Consider the following 19617-nt stretch of genomic DNA (forward strand, 5'->3'; position numbering starts at 1 on the left):
TGACAGCAACTTGCCACTTCCATGGTGGACACGTACCAGGGCTGGCATTCTACAAACTATTTCTAACATTAAAGGAATTAGAATTGCTAATGAAGTTCCCAGCCTGGTTCTCTCTCTTTCTGCTCCGTATTCTTCCACACAGGACAGTTTTTAGGTAGTAGAAATGGATCTCGCTCTTCCTACAGCCAAGCACCTCCATTAATTTACTTATACAAGCAGCCTATGAATCCCAGAGCTCCGGAGTGCTTTGGACATGTTTGTTTTATGGGAGGTCAGAATTGGAGCTGACTAGCAAACCTGTTTTGAATGAGTCAGAAAACAAAAGTTTCATTCACTTAAAACACAACAGATTCATGCCAGTAAGGGCTCTGAAGTACTTGCTGCTTGCAACGAGCTCTCTCCCTTGCATCACTGGTGAGATGGCAGGTGGAGAGAGAATAGAACAGCTCTGCTCTGCCCAGCACTAAGCTCTCACTTTTCCAGTCTCTCTCATTGTTTATCAAATTGCTGCCTCATCACGCCATTTCATCCTGTTTGTGCACGAGGAAAGAGAGGCGGGGAGGAGTATGCAGCTTGAGCCACATCCTGTGTCTCTTGAAAATAATGGGCCTTAATTTTTAAAGTTACCAAAAAAAAAAAAAAAAAGGAAATGTGATGGAAATTGTTATTTTATCTTTGTATAATTGGAACTTTTTGATTTGAAAAGCATTACACCATTTGCAATTTTGGAAATGGTTAAGAAGAGAGACATATTTAGATAGACACCAGTGATTTTGATGTGGATGAATTGTTTAGGGGTGAGGGGAAAGAGGAGCATCTTATTTGCCCCCAGTAAGTCTTTTATATTTTTTTGTTATTCAGTTCATGAGTTAATTTTGTACAGTAACTGAGCATTGATAAATTCTAATTTTATATCCTGCACTGTATGGTGTTGGTTTTTTTTTTTTAATGTAATCCCTCAAATAGTCCAACTAAGCTGTTTCATTTATTTCTGGAGATGGTTTTTATTTGACATAAGGTAGAACATCATTTTCCAAAAATTCCCCCCAAATTTACTTTACATTGCGTGTAAAAATGCTACAATTTGCTTTCTAGCAGATTTTCTTGCCATGTATGGATTACATACATGAAAGTATGTAGAAATTTAAAAAAAAATGCAGGTCTTTATAAGTTGATTTATTTCTTATTTTCTGGTGAGTTTATCTGTATTACTTTTTACTCATTACTATTACAATTACCTACTTCTAAATCCTTCCATTCTGAAACTAAGCCATTGACTTGACTGCTTTACATAAAGAAGAAACTGATCATTCTAAAAGCTCTTCAAGTCAAACCTGTTTACTGTTTCTCTTGAATTCATGCTAATGCTAGTTAATACTATTAAAAACATTAAAAAAATAAAAAACTTGACAACAAACAAATGCTGTTTATGTTGAAAAATATTAGTTTTGGCTCTCTTGTAAACATACCAGGTAAGTTCAAATGCATCAAATACATGATTGCTGTGTAATTTCAAAAAGATGTAGCTGCATCAGATTTAGTGAACTACTTGAATAGATGCGAGGTATTGTGTATTTTTCTTTTTTTTTCTCTCTTCCTAATTATAATTTATAGAATAAGTAGTTATTTAGCATGGAGTTAGGTTGTAATCTACTTTAACTGGGCCAAACCCATTCTATGTTTTCTAAAGCAAGAATTTTACGCAACATCATCTGGAAGCATAAGTGGTATAACAAGGATAACATGAAATAACAAATAACTTTATAAAGTACTGCTTCTATGTTGAATTTAATACACTATCTGTTTTATGAGGGCAGATTTAGGTACGGATTGGAAAGAATGCACTATGGAAATACGTGAATGTATGCCTTCTGTCATAGAGAAACGCCAGCCTGTATTATGAAACAATTCAACGTGGACTTTATGAGTCAGTATTTCTAAAATTTGAAGTATAGCTAGTCATAAAAGAACATTTCTCAATATGTCTAGTGGGGAAATGAAAATCAGATATATTGATATTTTTATTAAAACATACTTATCTTTGGATTTGAAGGGCAGAAGACCCCCAAACTCTTAATAGAAACTGCAGCAATCTTACATACAATCTTATGTATCATTTATCAATCAGTGGGTATTCTGTAAGGATGCACAAGGGTCAATATCACTGTTACTTCAAGCACAGAAAATAAAATAGAGAGATTGCTAGTTATTCATGTTAACAAGGGTGATATCACAGCGGGCTGCTGCAGCACTGAAGATAGGTCAGAAATGTATTACTTCAGGCATGTTTTTTACTGTTCAGTTATTCCAAAGTTGCCTGAAATATCAGTAGTAAAGACAAAAATGTGATCTTAACTGGCATATGCCACTGTACAAGAAGTTTGCAAAATGCATAGGGACCAGCACAACACCAATAATAAAATGATTTTTTCGTGTGTGTATGTATATACATGTCCTTGTCTATCTATAAAATGCATCATGGCAGTTGCATGCACGTGCAAAGCAATTTCAGTTATGTTACAGATTGAAAATTTACTGGGAGAAAATCCTCACTGAGAATTAAACATTTTCAGCATTATTTCTTTCCATTGGATCTAGATTTTCATACCTAGACTCACTATATGCTTCACATTTGAAGACTGTCTTTGGAAGTGTAGTTTTGAATGCATTCACTGTATATGAAGTAGAAGGAGAAAGTAGTTCCTCACACTTCCCTAAAGTCTAAATAAATATTAAGACCAATTAAAAAATAAAAATATTCTGAAGATACCTACTCAGATCAGTGAAGTATTGTGTCATAAAGGGAGGAAAGCAAGTGGTTGGGTAGTATTTAAATTCAATCAGGAGACTTTCCCAAAACTTAGAATTGGCTATTTTTATGTTTGTATGTATTCTTAATGACTTGTTTAATCGCATAATATGCTTTTGTTCAATTTCTGGGATGTTTCACTTAATGTTTTCATTTTGTACTATATTTTGTTCAAGTTCCCTTCAGAAAAGAAGAAACGTGGATGTTACAGACATATCTTGTGCTGGGAGGCAAGTTTCACAAAAAAGTGAGTCAAGCATGCTGGTACTTCTATCTTGAATCTTCAGAGAAAGGAAACCTTAAATCAGAAGCTGAAATCTAAAATTGACTTGCTCATTTAAAGAAATACCAGGCTTCTGGAATGCCTAAAAAAAGTGATGCATAAAATAGCAGAGCATGTAACCACTTCTCCTTTTTCACTTAGTTTTTATTTGTGAAAAAATAAATAATTTTTTAAAATAATTAATTAAAAAAATAAAAATTTGAAAATCCAGATTTTGAACTTCAGTTATTTTAACATGACTGTTTTTGATTATGATACATTGAGTTTCTAAGATTGGATGCAGATTGTTAAAAGCAGAATCAGCTTTTTCTCGAAAGCTTTAAGCAGGGTACTTCTGACTAATGTTAGTGAGAATGGTACTCCCGGAAATAACAGGAAATTAATTGTGTTAAATAGTTTACTGGAAGAAGTTAACAGTGTGAGTTGCACATAAAAAAAACCAAACCAAAACAAAAAAGAAAAACAGTTTTTAGACTCCAGAAGTATGTCTTGTTTGAAATTATGCGTATCAGTTTCAAGCAGATGGTTGGTGATGGAATGAAAACTGAGTAAAAATGAAATGGTTTTATTTGTTTAGTTTTATGGATTTTGTTTTTTAAAGTTGGAATCAAGTTTGCAATTACTGCTCCTGAGAGAGTACAACAAAACTTTTTTTTTTTTTTTTTTTTTAATTTGATAGCCTGTATGTAAGCTGTATCTAAATTATATGCTAGGAAAGAGATGCAGTAAATTGAGTGAAAATAATAAAGGGTATTATCTGAAAAAAATTAACTAGAGTTCAGTTTGAGATGGGGAAATTCTTGTTTTTCAATTTTTACTTTGATTCTTCTTTTTTTCCTGAGGAGAAAAGAAAAATCAGAAGTAGAAAAACCTGTATCTTTTGTGATTTTTTTATCAGTATCTTCTTGAACATGGCAGTGTATGATGCTATATTTTTTTGCTTTAAGAAACTTTCTCGGAAGAAAAGCCACCTGTCATATCACCTTATGGAGAAACCTTTTTTTGGGACAACCTTAAAGATGCTAAAGTAAGTTGATAAGTCTGCATACAAATGGTTCATCTTCTCTTTAATTTCATGCTATGCACTGAATACTGCCCTTAATTCTTTTTTTGCTCTCCTGTTTCATTTCTCAGTACCTTTTACGTCTTCTTTAGTGCATGCAGAAGCTTTATATTTGTGAGCAGGCAACTCAGCACCACAAAGCTGCTCATTCTCTTTCCCTTGATGGGATGGAGATAAGAAATGGAAAGGTAAAAGTGAAAGAACTGTTGGACAATTTATTAGGTAAAGCAAAAGATGTGTGCAAGAAAAGCAAAACAAAGGAATTCATTGAATAATTTCCATTCACAGACAGATGTTCAGCCACTTTCAGGAAAGCAAGTCTCATCACATGTAATATTTTCTTTTGGGAAGGCACATACCACTACTCTGAACTTCTCCCTCTTTCTTTCCACTTACCCTCAGTGTTATTATTCAGCATGACAATCTATTGTATATCTCGGATGGGATATGCCTTCGGACATCTTGGATTGGGTATTTTGTCCCCTCCCAGCTTCTTGCTCAACCAAAAACTACTAGAATGGAACATTCCTTGTCTTGATTTAGCACTGTTCTGCAACAACTTAAAGCATCAATGTTTCCACCACTATTTTCATGAAAAAATCTAAAACACAGCATGATGTGAGTCAGTATGAAGAAAATTAACTCTATCCCAGTAAAAACCATCACAACAGTATACATATGTATGGACTAATGACTATATCTTGAATTACGCTTTGTAGTGTTCAATAGAAATACAAACTTTTTTTGTTTATGGCCATTCTTTGTTGTGTTTTTTTTTGTTAATTTTTGTTTCTCTTGAAAACAGGTGAGTGTCTCTTTTCTGCTCAGAGCTAGATGCTATCGTATTGAATGAAAAACAGTCAGTTACAGATAGCTGCAGGCTACCTTAACAGCTTTCTTGTACCTTCTTAACTACAGTGTCATAGTACTTTGTGCCTAAGTGAGGTTAAGTAAAGGATAACCATTGGAGCTGACTAGTAACGGTAGAAGTGGCTTTTCTCTTTTCTGATAATGCGGTATCAAGACTGAGCATCTCTGCACAGACTCACAGAAAGTGTATGAAAGCAGCTTATATGCAACTGAGGTGATATAATAGTCACTTGTGGCCATATGCTTTTTATTAGTTCCTATATATAAACGTTCTGAGGACTTCTATTATTTTTTTTACACAACCACAAACTTGCTGTACATCACTTTTGTGGCAAGATTCTCTGAAGTAAACATTTTTGTTGAGGTCAGTAATAGAACAGTTGGTGCTATATATGGAATGTGCACAGACGTCTGAGTCACATGGTGTTCTGGGAGGTTAACTAGCTTAGTAAGGCATCCAACAGATGCTGTGAATCTCTCCCTACTAATGCTTCTGACTCAGAAATTGTTGCTTCTTTTTTTACTTATCTGTTTCAGCTGATCTCAAGCCACTGACTTGAGGAAAACAGTAGATAATTATTTTCTGCCTTGGTCTTCATGATAATGTTTCTCTTTTTCAACTGTTGTAAACTATTGACTAAATTGAGCATTGAAATTAAAGCGTTCAAATTGCATCATGTAATGAGAGGCTTTTTAAAAGCATAAAAATGATCTTTAGTTTTGATGTGTACTTTCTTTTCTTTGGAATTGTGTTGTGTGAGTTTTCAGTTTTCATTGTTCGCTCTTTAAGGAGGTGGGCATAAATTCATGGCTTTTCCTTCTAATTCTTGTTATGTGCAGAAAGGTTACTTCTAAGCTTTTGTTTTCTATTGCATAGCCTTGTCTATGCCAGTTATTAAAATGTCTTTTACAAATTCAAATTTGAACTTCTTTGTAATTAATTTAATTGCATGAGCAGTTTTTCTAGAAAAGTTTTCTAGCCTTGTTATTTCTTAGCTTTTTTTTTTTTTTTTTTTTCTTTCTTGAAATAGTTGGTTATAATAAAGCATATCTGGGAAGATTGTCTGCAATTTTTCTTCCAAAGGCAGCAAATATTAAAAGGAATCAACAACAAAAAAAGACAAAAAAAAACCCTGTGCTGTTTATCTAGATTAACAGCTCAAAATAGAATTGCTATTTCTGCTGGTTGTAGAATCTCAATTAATGCAGTGTATTACAATGTACTTTCTCTGATCTGAAGATTTGGATTTTAATTATCATTTTCACGTAAGTGAACAGGTTTTTTTGAGTTACACTTACCACATGCTAGTTGGAAACTTCATAGTTGATTTTGCTTCCATTAGAACATAATTGCAGACTAAGGTCATACAGCAAAGTTGTTAAGCAAAAGTCCAAAGATATGTTTAATTTGCAGCTATTTTTCCAGTAAGTATCACATATCCTAGGAACAAAGTTTAGCCAACCCTGCAAAGTATCTGAGATTTTAGTAATTGTTGCTTCATTTTTAAAAAAAAAACAACTTTGCATGAGAATATAGTTCATCTGTATTTAAGAAGACAGCAAATTGTTATAATGACCAAAGGAAGCCTGTTCTAAGTGGTTAGAAGTTGACCATTAACTTTCTTCTCCTTTTATTGGTGCAACTAAAGAAAGGCTTCTATAGACTTTATAAGGGGAGTGTCTGTAGAAACAAGCAGTGAGTCACAGCAGACTAGAGATAAGTGAGCATGAGAGAACAGTGAATTAAGGACAGAAAGAAAGTTCAGTTAGACTTAAGTGAGGAAGAAAGGCAGCTAGAAGCAGAAACCCCTAAAGGGCAACCTGGAGAAGGAACATTTTTCTTTAATATTAATCAAAGAAAAGCACTAAAATCCTAACACTTTACAGCTGACATACTATTCTGTTCGAGTAAAGAGTGAAGTATATCAGAAATCACTTTTTCAGTGAAGGAATTCTAAGTTCTTAAGTTTGGTTTCATTTCCTGCTGTAAATTCTTAGACTAGGTTAAGCACGCATATTGAGATAAATAATCCATGTGAGCTCTTAAGCACTGTGATACTGTGGAATGCTGGCTAGATTACAAGTCTTAGAACTTTAAAACAAGGAAGACTTAATATTTGAAAAGGAGGAATTCTTATCATTAAGGCTCTGTTATAAAACTGTATTGCCTTCAGTCGAAGACTAAGGAGCATGTCTCAAGTAAAGATTGAGAATAAACCACTCAAGTAAATCATGAGTGACATGTAGCATATAATGTGACAGTAGTCCCAATACTCATCTTAGTATTCAGGTTTCCTCACTTTCCATTTTGACTAGCAAAATTGGCTGACAGAAAAACCTTTTAAACAATAATGCATCTGAATTACTTCCTGATCAAAAAAGGTTTATACAGAGCTGCCAGCAGGCAGTTCCATCTGCCTGCCACCTAGAAGCCCGGTATCTTCCTTAAGCGTGGGTGCTTCCTATGCAATCTTTTAAGAAATACTTGTTTCTACAGGCGCAACTGCAGGGGAAAAGGCTCCCTACCTTTTCGTAATACCTTGGAGTTATAGGAGGTGGGAGATAACAGTTCTGTCTCATTTTGAGTTTGAGCATCTTGCAGAATAATCCTGTAACCAACACATGGGTTTTCTTCTTTAATTTGTGTGGAGTCTGTTTTTTGTGAGTGAACAGTAGTGTCTGTTCTGGATTTCCATATTTTAAACTCTTCTAGAAATATAAATGTATTTGTTGATATCTCTCGTAAGTTCTCAGGCCCCCCTCAGTTCACTTGGCCAAGTACTGAAGTACTTGTCTCTTGGTTATTTGTAAAAGTGGGATGCTGCCACTTCCCCTTGTTTTATGAGACAAATTTTAAGCACTTCATGGGCAGTACATAAGGTGCTTTTGAGTTTTCTGTTTCAGTTGTTAACATGATGTAGGAATGTGGGGGGTTATTTATTTATTTATTTATTGTCTAATCTGTGGTGCTACAATGCAGTTAACAGTGTGGGGTATGTGGTGGTGGGGTTTCTTGTTCATAATGTATATGACTGGCAGAGAAAGGCAAAGTGTTCACCTAAGGTTGTCCTATCAGCAGCCAGTGATTGCCTCAGTTTTTGCTGTAGTGTACATACACATACTCAGTTTTTATAATCTTATCATTTCATGTTGCATAGGTGAAATCATCAAACATAGGATGAGATGCTGTTTCTCAGAAAACAAACAGCAACAGTTGTGAAAGCTTACCCAATTTTTTTCTGTGCTCTTCAGCTTTATGACATACACTTCAAAGCTTAAATGAGTAAATTAAAACGTTTCTATCATGAAGCACGAAGCAATTCATTTTAAGTTTTCTTTTTTTTTTTTTTTCTTTCTAAAGGAAGAAAGATGTTGAGAAGATTAGTAATACAGTATGATTGGCAGATCAAGTTTAGGAAGTGTGAAGTAGGAAGTGTGATGTGTAATGTTCTTAAGCAATGTTAACCTTGATATTTTGTACAGTACAAATAATGTGTCATAAAGATTTCTAAACAAACATGAATAAACATATCTTTTAGAAAGAAGATGGCAAGAAGATGCTACATATGTTCAATATGACTGAGTTCAGCTTCAACGTAGGAATGTAAATTTGCCTGTATTTTGTCTTTGATCTACTGTAAACACTGTATATTCAATTTAGAGAAGTATTAACATGAAAGATAGACTATAAGTAGCAAATCATAAATGGTATACTTATCATGCACTCGACATGTGGCTCTTGAGCTTTGAAAATACTCAGCTGTTATTCAGGAACAACTAAGGTACAAATATTTCTATGCACTGAGGTTCTTTAACTTTTTTGTTTTTTTAGTATTTTGGACTATGCTCAAATATATTTATCTGAATTAAAATGGAGATATTGAAAATAAAATACTTTTGGAATGTGTTTTTTCAGATCTGTGTTACATGAAAATTTGGAAAAGGATAACTTTGCCACTTGGTCTGCTGGTGTGATTTATGTCTAGAATAATTTAAACATTATTTACTGTTTCACTACACACGTTTGTTATGGCTTATTTCTTTTCTAGGAACATCATAGGAATGAATTCCTGGCTTGTGAAAATAAATCAGATTTGGAAATGTCTGAAGAATATTCTTCTAACAGGAATATATGGTATTAAATAGGAGTTATCAAAAAAATTAAACAGTTTTAAATTTAGAGTTATTTACTGATGTAATAAGTAGAGCTCTAACTCTGACAAACCAAGAGACTGTATGTATCTTGTTATCTATTTACTTAACTTTTCTGCCATTTTAGCTTCCACCTCATGCCATAGGTGACTATCCTAAGACTGTCTAATCTAAGCTTCAGAATCTTTTGTGAATTTGGGAGATGTCTTATTACTTATCCCTCAGTCAGAACATCCGGAATATAAAATTTGGCTTCCTTGTCTTCTAGATAACAATGTCTGAGTACTTTCATGCTCTGCCTATTTAAAAAATTCCCAAAACATTCTTGAGTACTCTCATAAGGCAAGGGCTGATGGTTTTTACTAAATGGGAGCTCACATGTCCTTTCAGACTGTCTGCAATTGGCTTCTATCAAAGTGAGAGAGACAGAAGAAAGAGGTGATATTGCAAGTCCTCCAAAATTTCAGAATGAATAAAGCTAGTCTTCTGAGGAAGGAGAATTCATTTTAAAATTCTGTAGAATTCTACCTTCCAAAGGATCCTGCTGACAAAGAAGTATTCTGTTATAGTTGTAGTTAAAGGATATATATTACATTTAACATCAATCTGTGGTTATCACAAAGGTGAAATTTTATTTACAGTATGTCTTAACATTTGTTCTATGTAACGCTTTATTGTTTATTGTAGAAATAAATGAAGAATAAAGTTATTTTTACTTTGCAGTTCCCTTAATAATCAAGATGGGAAGACAAAGGAATGTGTGAAAAATGAATCTTTGTCTCAGGAAAACAAATCATTACCTCCAGAAGACTTGGAAAGCGAACCTGTATATTCTATTGTGGATCAATGTTCTTTTTCTTCCAAGAAAAATAAAAATAAAACCAATACCCACTCATCATCCTGTAAGAACCAATGTGGAGAATCATATTGTCTGGTCAGTGAACAAATGGATTCTCAACAATTTGATGGAGCTCAAACTTCAATTGCAAATGAATCAATAGCACCATATGCTTGCTTTTATGGATCATCAGTAAAGAAGGTTAAAGCAGGATGGCTGGATAAATTATCTCCTCAAGGGTATGATATTTGCAATGATTACTGTATAATTGCAAAGGGGTTTCCATAAGACTCTTTAAGTTACTGCCTATTATTTGTTGTGGAAAGAAGAAGGGAACTACTTTTATTGCAAGATCATAGGTATTTACTTTTTAATTCTCAATTTTTAATGATGTATTACTTCTAAAATTTATTTTGGAAGTATGTTCAGGAAATAAATATTAAAAATTTTGATGTCTACTCATGAAAATACAGAATTTGTGGTAATATTTTCAATCTACAAATTTTTGATAATTCTCTGTTGACCACAAAGTAAGTGAAAACAAATTCTGATTCTGAAATACTGTTTTACCAATTTATCCATTATTTTGTTGACTGGAGATCTTATTGATTTTAGAGTTATGTATTCTCATAGGAAGAGAAGTTGATATTTGAGGTTAGAAATCTACAGTGATGCATGCAGACTAATTTAGTTTACTGATGTGCCTAAATTTTGGTGGGAGGAATATGAATGCAAGCATTCCTCTGAAATTTTAAGTAGTGATGGATATAGAATAGAATACAATAGGCTAATGTAATCTCATATTTAATTGCTCTTATTGTTCAAAATTTAATTTAACCTTTAAATTCCAGTCTTTGATTCTTTTACGCTGAAGAGCCCTCTGTTATATTCCTTTCATAAATACTTGTAAACGCTGATGACATTCTTTTAACCTCGTGCTTAATTGAACAGACCAAAGAATCTTCAGTAGTTTCTGCTTCTGTAATTATTCTAATGATTTTCTGTCTCCTCTTTGCATTTTTAAGATTGGCATAATTTTATTTCTGCTTCTGATTTTCACTAGCAGCTAGAAATCTAGTTTGTTGTCCTTTAGTGCTATGATGCATTTCTTTTATCTGTACTTGTCCTCAAACCTTACCAGTTCTACTTTCTTTCTTCTTAAGACTAAAGGTTTAGCTGCATGGGAGAGGTGATTTCATTTTGGGCTTTTCTTTCATTATTTTTGGTGACAATAACTGTAAGCTGTTACAGCAATTATAATTTTTTTTCCTGTTTATTGACAAAAGGTATTGAATTATATTGCTTGAGAATACATTTTGGTTTGTGTCCACTGAAGGAAGTTCTATCAAAGGAATTTCTGGTTGATCATTTATTTATTTATTTATTTATTTATAAGTTTCATTAACTTTTAAGGATTGTGTTTAAGTATTTTAATAAAGAATCAAAGAATAATTGCACATAGATTCAAAAGACTTTTCCCCATTACAAGACAATTATCTTTTTTTTTTTTTTTTTTTTCAGATTTGATAATATATTCTCAGAAGATTTGCAGTTAGCTCTAATTTTTGTTTAATTTCACATGCTTTTCCACACCTCAATTTTGGCAATAGTTATTAGAGGGATATAAATACAGTTATGGACTCCAGTTGCTGGTGCAATTTGAAGGAATAGGGTTTGGAACAGAATATGAAAGCTTTAGCCAAAGTACTGTGTGAGGCTACATTATTTTGAAAAAGATATTGAGTTAGCCACAAAATTAATACTAGGTAGCATTGTGTAGTACAGTTTCAGGGTCATTAGCTTCAAGCTAGCGATGCTTTTTGGATAAATTTCAAGGACTTGTTCTCAGATATCATTTAATGAATGCAGATTTTTTTTTTTTTTTTTTTTTTGCTCTTTTTCTTAAATTTCATGCAGCACCATTTCTCAAATACCTGAAGAAAGCAACCAAAGGGAGGGGGAACTAGCAGTCATTTCTTCTTCCCTTTAAGCCTTGCCATATTTTATTCCAATCGCTACCAACAGTGTTTCTTTGCTTTATTTCTCCTCCCCCACCTGCTCCCTTCTTACTTTTTATAAGGCTTCTATTTACACCTGGCATTTTGTCCCCTCATGAAAATGAAGATGCGCAATTTTCTCAAATTATTGCAAATTGAGTGTTTAAAGTACAGCTTCTAGTTTTCATGAAGTCACTGTAACTGTAAAGCCATTCAGTTCATTTACATGATATTGGGCACTTAGGTTTGCATATCCTTCTCTGTATCAACCTGTATCAACTCAAAGTTTACTGACATTTCAGTAGAGAAGAGGTTTTCTGTTGGCCTTTCCAGGTTATGAAAAATGATTTATTGTACTCACATTATGTAAATTAATTAAGCCAGAGCTGGTATATGATGAAAGTTTTGGTAAGCTACCGTAGTCTTCTAATCACATCCTTTAATAGGAGAAGAAATAATACTGGGAAAAGAGTGGGCTCTTGTTCCTTCTTAATAAATTGCTTATTGGATTTTAGAATTGAAACTTTCATCGATGATAAGTTATAGTCAACATTTTTAAAGAACATACTGGACTGCTTCAGGTTTATGTTACACAACTTTCAAAGGAGGTTCTCATACAGCGTGAATTAACAGGAAGCTGACATAATCCAATGAGCTTCTTGTCAGTTATCTCTAGTTGATAACAGAAATTGAAAAGAAATTTCTCTGTTGTACTTGTTGAATGATTTGGTGTGACTGTTATTTATTCATTGGTCAGGGAAGAGAGTGTTGGGGAAAGGTTAATGAATGAAGGTATCATAGGGTGTAAACAGAGATGTCTGTCTTATGAACCTGTAAATGAGATGGTCGTTTTAGATTCTCACCTTTCCTTTTTTGGAAATGATGTTACATATCTTGTAACATTTTAAGGTATGCTCTATATAAAGAATATTCCTTTGTCTCCAATAAAAATAGCCTGTTCTCATCCTTTACCTGTTAGGTCAAAGCAAAATTACATTACTGAAAGCTCTTTTTTCCTTTGTCACTTCGAATATGGTAAAGGAACATGAGAATGCGGAAAAGAAAGAGAGGCGAAACTTGATTGATAAAAACATGAAGGCACTGATTTATAACTGAACTCCATTAATTCTGTACTTCTTATCTCCAGATATTTTTATTATATTTTAAATCAATGTTCTAATCTTCAAAGGGGCTAATTTTAATTTCCAGAAAGTTCAGGCCCAAACACAGGAAGCAAAATCTGATTTGACCTTTTGAGACATTCTTAAAAGCCAATATAACATGTCATTTTAATTGTATTCATTTTTGATTCACAGCAAACGTATGTTTCAGAAGCGCTGGGTTAAATTTGATGGAGACAGCATTTCTTATTACAATAATGAAAAGGTAAGTGGCATGTTTGGGTCAGAATGCATGTGTATAATAGACAACATTTAGAAATAACTCCAAATGAACATTTATGTTAAATGTATTATTAATTGCAGAATATTAGAACAAAGCATTATTACAGAACAACAGAATAATGAAAAACTCATTTAAGAGATCAAATGTTGCTTTGGTGATGGCTGCAAACTGTCTTGTCACAGAAACCCAGCATGAGACATATATATATGTATAAAGAAATATATATATGTATATATATATATATATATATATATATATAGAGAGAGAGAGAGAGAGAGAGAGAGAGAGAGAGAGAATTTGGAATGGAAGCCTTGTAAAAACAAAAAATACCCCATGATTCCTATATATTTTCTTATTACAAATGTCTCTCCTGTGTGACTTTTAGGAATAATCACAAACAGCAGGACTAGTTCCTATTAGAATGGGTCAAATATACCCATAATACATAATAAACAACAGCATAATACTGTGATTCCAGTGGATGTTTTAGTTTTTCTGCACCTAAGGATTGAATTGTCCTGAAACATTTGCAGGCTCATGCATTGCTTTGATTCAAGTGGTTCACTTTTGACGGATGACTGTATGGAAGTTTTGAGTCATGGCCTGAACCACTGATTGAGCACTGACTGGAGAAAGGACCTGGTCAGTCTTGGGAACATAGGTGAAGGCAATTCACCTGAGTGACTGGAAGGTGTGGAGCCTGACTGCACCTTTCTTAGACCTCATTTAAGGGCTCACTGCCACTGGGGAAGGATCACTTTCTGGAGATCCCTCCTTGGTGGAGCTTTCCTCTCTGAACCTAAACTCTTCTGATATGGGTGAGCAATCTTCTTCCCTTCCTTTATAGCACCTTTCTATTTTGCAAGTCCTTCTGTCATCACACCTTGTTGTAATGCCTTTCCCATTGTAGTGATCTGTCCAATTGCTACGGTGACATAAAAATAAATTTGTAAGTCATCATTTTCAAAAAAAAAGTTATTTTTTTAGACCTGCTTTTAAACCTTGCTTTCCTTTTATCTTTTTTTCTTATCTATTTAATATAAGTAAGCTGACTTTAAAATTATTTTTCTGTTGTTCTGTAATTAATTAATTTCTTTTGGAAGATATGCAGATCTTGTTAAGCTCAAAAATGTTAGATGATTGCATAATATAGAAATTTTTTGTTGGAAATGAGGCTGTATGCACATGCACTGTTTAAAACACTGGGTAGCTTTTCCTGTTGAAGATGCATATTAAATTAGGAAGAAAATTCAGCTTTGTGTTGTAATGTGGGTTTTGTTATGATAGGTGTTGATAATAAGAATTCCACATTTTTTTATAATGTGCACACGTTGAACTGTTTCAGCAGATTATGAAGAGGGAGAACTGAAGTAGAGAAAGGTTGAGTATATCCTGAGGGGCCAGAGAACAAGAGCAAGAAGTATTTACATTATGCTTCATTATGCCTGCTGATGAGGAACATGAGACAGCCTGTTTTTGCTTGCTTATTTGTCTTCACTTAGTAGACATGATTATGTAGATGAAGAGAATATTTTGATTGGAGGGACAAAATATGTTATCCTCTCTGTGGTATTCATGCCAGAGCTTTAAAGGCGCAGAAAAGCAAGGTTAGTGATTAAGAATGGCTTAAATAGCATTGAATTTGCTTAATATCTTCTATCGCATAATTAGGGAAAGAAATGTTAATTTTAAAGAATTTTCAGTCTTGTATCTAAAGTTGAGATTTATTTAAATTGGAGGGTCACTATTAGTTATATGGAGGTCACTAGACCAGGACTTGTTATATGCTTGTTTGTTGCAAGAGATTACAGAAATCATCCCTTCTGCTGAGAGAAATATCCAACATAGCATGGGCTGCATGGAAAGTTCCAACACTCCATCCTCTATTTGAAGATATTTGTGATAGTTTGGACTGAGGGGGCTTGATTTACAGACTTGTATACATTTTTTCTTTTTTCATGAGTGAAAAACTGCACTCTTGTGATTGAAAGTGTCACTGCTTGGTGTGAGTGCGTTCAACTTGTACAAATTTGTACGTCTGACTTATTAACTTGATGAGTCATATACTAAAACCTATTATCTGAGAACTGTGAGTCTGGATGTAAATTCTGGGAGGTGAGGATCTCATAAAACATTTGGAGGTGTTTATGGATTGGAGGAAAAGACAACTGTTTGCGCATAATCCTGTGTGCATTGTGGGATTGCATTGGGTAAGCAATGTGCTGTGTGGCTAATCAATGGTGAAATGAGTGGATGATGGGGAAAAGAGACAAAGAAGGCCATATTCCTGAAAATGTGTCCTTAGCTCGCATAAATTCTTCTCTGAATAATTTGAATTTTCTGACTTTTATCTAAACTTGTTTTAGTTGCGTGTCAACTTAGATCAGTATAGCTCTCTTCCTTTTTTTTTTTTTTTTTTTTTTTTTCTTTTGAAAGGGCATCTGTCCTGACCTGTTTTTGGTTTGAATTGGTGATGGTGCTCATTTCTTCTATTTTCATTGTCCTAAGCAAGTTGATGTGGTGGGAGCAATATCTGCTGTGGTTTCTGTCATAACAGAATGTGGTTAATTAAAGTGAGAGCAAACTGAAGAAAAAAAGACATCACTTCAGAATTCTTTTTAGTTACTCAATTTGCATAGCATTTCTTTCACATTTCTTCCTCCTTTTGGCAGGAGAATTTTGCTGCTCTAATGTATTTGATAAGGCAAAACTGCTGGCTGTATTGAAAATTTTAATGTAAAAACTTTTTGGGATTCCTTGCAAATATAGTAGTGACTTAGGAAAAAGTCTTTACTTTTTATATGAACAACTTAGTTTTGCTAGGTTATGGTACTTGTGAATGTAACGAAGAATTCACTGCAGAGTAGGGCAGTCACTTTTGTTCTCGGAATAGGTCATGTTTTTCTGTTGTGGAAGGATGTAGGTGGTTTTTTTTGTTGTTTTTTTTTTTTTGTTGTTGTTTTCTGTTTCCTTAAATCACCTAGTTTCTTGTCTGGAGTATTGTCTTTATCTGTTGGAGCTTTTAGCATTAGGTGTTGGTTCTTGCATGCGAAAGCAAACCTGGTGTAGAAATAAAACTGAGAAATTCTCATAGTTTAAACTGTATTTCAAAATATATATGCCTGAAGGATGTTTAAATAACAAAACCCAAACCATATTAAGCTTAAAAAGAGACAGAATGAAGTAGAATAAAGCAGCTGTAACTTAAAGTTGTCTTAATTATTTTCTTACAGTACCAAATACAACCAGTAGATGCCTGCAAACTCCATAATATAATTGTATCTGAACAGTTTTAGAAATACCATATAGTAAGGTTGCTTTTTCGTTGTGAAGGATCAGTAGTTGACACAGTACCTGCATCTTTTTTAACAGATATGAAATTGCTGTGCTTAAGTCTGCCTTCAAATAAATATAGTCATGATAAAAATGCATGTGCAGTACTGAGTAGATTCTGAATTACAGAGTAGTTCTTGGGTGTAACTAAAGTGACATCTCCTCTGTCTCGATATCTCTTAATAAATCACAGTTTTTGAAACAGCATTCATTGAAATATATTAGTGTTCAGAAGTGAAACAACACAAGACTATGAATTTGGTGAGAAGTGGTGGTATATTTAACTCAGTAAACAAAAAAAGCATCCTCCATGCTTAACATTCACACTGATTCCTTAAGTCCTTGTGTAAAGTCTGTTATAATAATTTATACTTCAGGAGGAAATTTATTGCAGTACGAATTCTTTACGGGGAAGCTACCTCTTGGAATATTACTGCATCTGAATCATAAATCTTAGCAGTGTATCTGAATTATCTTAGTCAGAAAACCAATTGATCAAAGCATGTTGGTGACAGGAGAAGCAGCGTTAACTCTGTAATCCTGGAATTGTTCAGATGTACTTGTGAAGTGTTGTGTATCTGCTTCAGCTTATTAGGTGATCTACTCGGAGAAAGTAGTAGTATTTCATTTTTTTCCTGTCTTGTTGTTGCTTAAATTCTGTTGTCCTGCTTCCTAGCTGGAAATTAGGAAGTTCTGGGAAAACTCACTGTGATGTCAAATGATATTTTTGAGGGACCATTCCACTTTCATCTGATCTGAGAGAATAGCACATACATGCTACAAGGTTATCATTACTAATGACAAGACAATGGATTTTTGCAGAATTGCCATCACTCTTCTCTTCCCTCCTGCCTCCCCCCTTCAACTGAATATTGAATGCTAATGGATACAATCCATGGTGGTTTTTTGTTTTTTTTTAGCTGGCTAACAATGAAGGGGAGAAGGAACTCAGAAATTCTCTGGAATACTCTACCTAGAGAAGGCATAAGTTTTTTTTCTTGCTTGATTCTATTTTACAATTGTGTGTGTATGGATGACATACTCAATTATTTGGAATAAAATTGTGAATTTAAGACTAAGACATTTTGTCATAGCAGTGTCATGAGATGTCTTCTGTAGTGATGTTTCATATATGCATTATACCTCATTATGGGATTTTCTTCGATATTACAAGACAGAATATGAACATGGACATGTAACGAAGTGGGGCTGTGTGACGATAGTGAAATGGTTTACTTAATTGATGCAGTTTTATTAATAATAAATGCTAAACTTGTAGGAGCGCAGCACAGTTTAGAATGTGAGCATCCTGAACATCACTGTGCATAATACTACCTGGGAGACATTTATTAACAACTATTAACTGCTTCTTTTGTGTTTTCATTATAGGAAGTGTTCTCAAAGGGAATAATACTACTTTCTGCTATAGCAACAGTTAGAGTTCATGGAGAGAATAAATTTGAAGTTGTTACATCCCATAGGACTTTTGTCTTCCGAGTGGATAAAGAAGGTATGTACAATACATGTATGTAATTCTAATGATTTTTTGAAAGCCATGTAGTCATTGCTGATAAATTAAATCATAATTAAATCATAATAAAATTATGAAGTATAATTTGTTGTATTGCAAAAGGTATTTCTCATTCCATCTATTTGGATTCATGAAGAAGAAAATTGATAACTATAACCTTTGTAGTAAGAAATAAAATACTTTGTAAAGCATCAAAAATAATAACACTTTTCCAGCTCTTCTGCTACCTCTCCTATTATTTCCGAAGATGAATTTTTCTGGACATTCATTAGATATCACTAGCAGCTTTTACAGTCTGTGCACTATCAGCCATCTGCTCTCAGTCACTACTTGATATAAAATTGATGAAGAGCAACAATGAAGTTGATGGCTTGGATGTGATGATGTGATAAGAGACAATGTGATTATTTTTTGTTTGTTTTTATTTACTGCCTTATACAGTATTTTCATCCATTTCATCGTTGGTAGAGAATACAAACAAAAAGAGGAAGTTAGTGCACCTTCTAGTCTAATGCTTTTTTACCCTAATGCTGTAATATATAAAATTAATGTCAGTGCATGTATGACTTATTTATGGAAACAATCAAAGAAACTGGAATACCTAGGAAACGAGACATGCAGTATGTATTTACAGCACTGTGTGCCAGACCCATTAGAGCTAGGGGTCTCTCAGCATTTCCTTTATCAAATCTTGTTTTTGTGGGTTACAGCTTGGTTGTATATATTTGCTGCAGGCTGCAACAGGAGTGCAGCATTGGTGAACAAATCCTTATCAGGTCTGTCTCAAATCAGTTCAGACATTTGTATGCTCTTAGCTAAGAAGTAGGTCTATTTTTATTACTTTTGCCTTTCTCTTCCAAAACAAATTTGGTCATTTTTATAAATTAGAACATAACTGTCTTAGCACTTTTTTTTTTTTTTTTTTTTTTTGTAGGGCCATAATTTGCTTTATGAGTTGTTATCTTTAAATACCGTAAAAAATTAACAACTTATATTGACTCAAAAAGTAAATTTAGAGCAGCCACTTTTTATTCATTAAATTGTATTTTCATTTAGTATGCAACTCTCTTTGGACCTGGTGATGTGTTCATAAAGCTGTTACTGTCACATTAAGGATATAAGTTGATATTGTACAAGTAATTTGATCCTTACTGTATCCAGTGGTGGGTGATGTACTCATAGTAAGTTATGTAAATAACCTTGCTTGCTTACTGGTATGTGCACAAACTGTCACTTTATGCTATTCTGTGAATTTGTGATTGGAAATTGTTCTGGGACTATTCCAAGAACACTTTTTAAAAAGATTTTGAAATGGGGACTCTATACATATTTCATCC

General features: G+C 33.6%; 1 protein-coding gene across 1 annotated transcript in view; it reads left to right on the forward strand.

Moving 5' to 3' along the window:
- The window catches only part of ARAP2 (ArfGAP with RhoGAP domain, ankyrin repeat and PH domain 2), a 116054-nt gene that overhangs the window by 9477 nt on the left and 86960 nt on the right, over positions 1-19617 (forward strand). The window contains exons 3-8 of the mRNA XM_042872140.1: positions 2986-3056; positions 4040-4119; positions 9075-9160; positions 9901-10254; positions 13329-13398; positions 18139-18259. Coding sequence (XP_042728074.1) covers positions 2986-3056; positions 4040-4119; positions 9075-9160; positions 9901-10254; positions 13329-13398; positions 18139-18259 — 782 coding nt within the window. The remainder of the gene's footprint in view (positions 1-2985; positions 3057-4039; positions 4120-9074; positions 9161-9900; positions 10255-13328; positions 13399-18138; positions 18260-19617) is intronic.

Source organism: Lagopus leucura, unplaced genomic scaffold (genome assembly GCF_019238085.1).
Source record: "Lagopus leucura isolate 7727_CA_CO unplaced genomic scaffold, USGS_WTPT01 Super-Scaffold_100004, whole genome shotgun sequence".
NCBI lineage: Eukaryota > Metazoa > Chordata > Aves > Galliformes > Phasianidae > Lagopus > Lagopus leucura.